The 2,752-nt window shown below is 30.2% G+C and overlaps 1 protein-coding gene across 1 annotated transcript; it reads right to left on the reverse strand.

Annotated features, from left to right (window-relative positions):
* Positions 1 to 276: 276 nt before the first annotated feature.
* On the reverse strand, positions 277 to 1,569 carry LOC119603585. The gene has a single exon (XM_037955643.1). It carries the CDS (start codon positions 1,567 to 1,569, stop codon positions 277 to 279), a length of 1,293 nt encoding a protein of 430 aa, XP_037811571.1.
* Between the last annotated feature and the right edge of the window lie 1,183 nt (positions 1,570 to 2,752).

Consider the following 2,752-nt stretch of genomic DNA (forward strand, 5'->3'; position numbering starts at 1 on the left):
ATAATGTTTACAGTGAAAATATGACCGTAAATGAAAACAGAAAAATTAATTTGTTCAAGAATTCACAACTTGTTTCAACATTTTAGCAAATTATAGACAAAAATACAGAAAATAAGTTATGAAAACAAAAAATACTCATACTGATGATGACTTTTACTTTATAAATTTCAAAATTCAGTTGTATAGACGTAACACGAGTAACTAGATCTTGTGTAATAGTTAAAATTGTATGATTTTTGCAGCATACTTTTAAGCTCTTTTCAAACTTCATAAACATTAATATTTTCCAAACTTTTTGTGTATTAATAATTCCATTATAAAAACTACAATAGCTGCGGTGATGGCTATAATAAAATACAACCAAATCCAATACAGATCATGCAAATATAAAGGACTAACTAATGTGGGATAAGTAATATTAATATGAATCACCTTGCCCGCAGTAACTGCATCAATATACGACTTGCTCATCCAATATTCCAGGAGACCAGATTGCATGGTGTTCATTATAATTTCATTGATGCGTGTTAGAAAATATGAATTTGGTCCAAGTGGGAATTGGAAAAGCATCATTGTATTGGGACACATTTTTGAAGAATAACGAAAAAACTTTGTGCCATAAAAGGATTCCAAGCCACTATAGTATAGCATTTTCGAGGTAGTGGTGGGATAGGCAAAACGACGATCGAATGTATCACGAAAACGGGAATATTCCACAAAATTAGCAAATGTATGAAACTTTTTATATAAGTAGACTAAAGAACCATTTGTGATATTATGTAAATAATCAATTTCCGTTTTAGTTATAGCCAGTTTTAAAGAAGATTTAGCTAGATTTTGATAGCTATCTATTTCTGGTTCCAAAGGCGGCTGAGTGTTAAAAGATAGTAAATAACTGCCAAAAATGGAGGAAATAGTTAAGCCCGATAGCAGCAACATTAAGTGAATAAGTTTTAAAGCATATGTTTTATCCTTAGAGATTACAAAACCTTGACCCAATACTCCTCTTATGGCTTTATCGTTTATTATAATTTCAGGCCATCTGTGGCCGCCGCATTGATGATTTTTACTCCCGGCTAAATAAAAAACCATGGTAAATATTGTTATTAAAATCATGGTGATAAACATTATCTGAGAATGCAAAATTATAAGAAATACTTCTTTAAAATCCAAAGGTTTTTCCATGGGTAAAAGTATGCACCATTTGCCCATTTCAAAGGGGTATGAAAAATCATGCTGATCATCAAACTCAAATAAAGACAAAGAACTAACTGGTATATCAAGTGAGTAGTTGCTAACATAGCCCATGATATCTCTATAATCCAGCATAACATCAGGTGGTACTTTCAGAGGAAAATAAAGGCTGGCATTTAGAATTTCACTTATAGTTTTCACAAAACGTCCTATATAACCATTAAGTTTAGTTTCATTATTTTCATTATAATATTCCATAGCTCTTGGTTCTATGTGATCTGCTATAGTGCGCAATTTATAGCCTTTTAAATTGCGTAAACGTTCTGGTAATATATGAAAATCCAAGCTAAGGGGATTATATTTTCCAAATTCCATTTGAAACTCCGGAAATATGTTATATTGCACATATCTATACGATTTATAGAAATCTTTAAAAATTATCAACACATTTAACATTTTTAATTTAAAACAATATCGGCAGAAATCATTTACATCCTTCAATTTCAACTTTCCACTCCACAGATCCATTATAATAATTATTCTTATATAACGCATATAATTTAAAATTTTTGCCAATTGCTCTAAAACATTATAATGGTAAGATGTCATACAAACTATAGCTATAATTTGATTATTATAATAATTGCGATATGGTTCTGTTGTATTGCCAGTAATTATAATAACTGGTATTTTTTGCATTATAAAATATTCCAGAAAATTGTTGCAATATTGATGTTTACCACCTTCGTTGAGTATTAGACCACCTTCATAGTGATTTTGTTGATATAATTTTTTTAGAAAATCTTCATCAAATTTTTGCTCATTTTTATTAATTTTCAGTTCATTTGTTAATATTTTACTATATGTTATTTGTAGTGTTATTATAGCGTACGAAGCGAGTAAAATAAAGAATATTTTAAGCATTTTACTGTAGAGCTTTAGGTTTCTTGAACTTAAAATTATGACTGAGATTATTTGTATTTCCGTGTAATAATTTATAGTATATAGATAAATACATAACCAAATATAAATTTTTACATGTTGATATTTACACATGGGGAATTTCATGTCAAGTGACCCAACACAAAACCCCCTCTGACTCCGGCAGTTCTTGACCGATAGAGCTGAAAACTTGTATCTAGCCTAATATCCAATAGTACTAACCTGGGTGCTAATTTCATCCAAATCGGAAGTCATCGATTTTAAAAGTTGCGTCACTTGACACGAAATTTCCCATATACACTAAATATAAACGCATAATGCCGTGGACGTATACTTATTATTCAATTATAATAATGAGTATTCATTAGGGTGGCCACGTTCGTCTTTAGAAAACATAAGCGAGTGCTTGGTTCATTCTTGGTTCTCCTGTGGTCAATATACATATGGTGAGCTGGGTCAAAGGATAAAAAAGTCCTTTTTAGGGCTTTTTAATATTTTTATTATAATAGGAAATATTGATATCTTATGAAAGGTCTTTAAATTTTGTATCATGCAAATTTAAAAATGGGTTCACGTAATATTCTAATTCGTCCGTCTTTCTGTTGTTGGCACGATC

Source organism: Lucilia sericata, unplaced genomic scaffold (genome assembly GCF_015586225.1).
Source record: "Lucilia sericata isolate MDLA Ls3-8-SP2 unplaced genomic scaffold, ASM1558622v1 Contig000313F_arrow, whole genome shotgun sequence".
In the NCBI taxonomy this organism is placed as follows: domain Eukaryota; kingdom Metazoa; phylum Arthropoda; class Insecta; order Diptera; family Calliphoridae; genus Lucilia; species Lucilia sericata.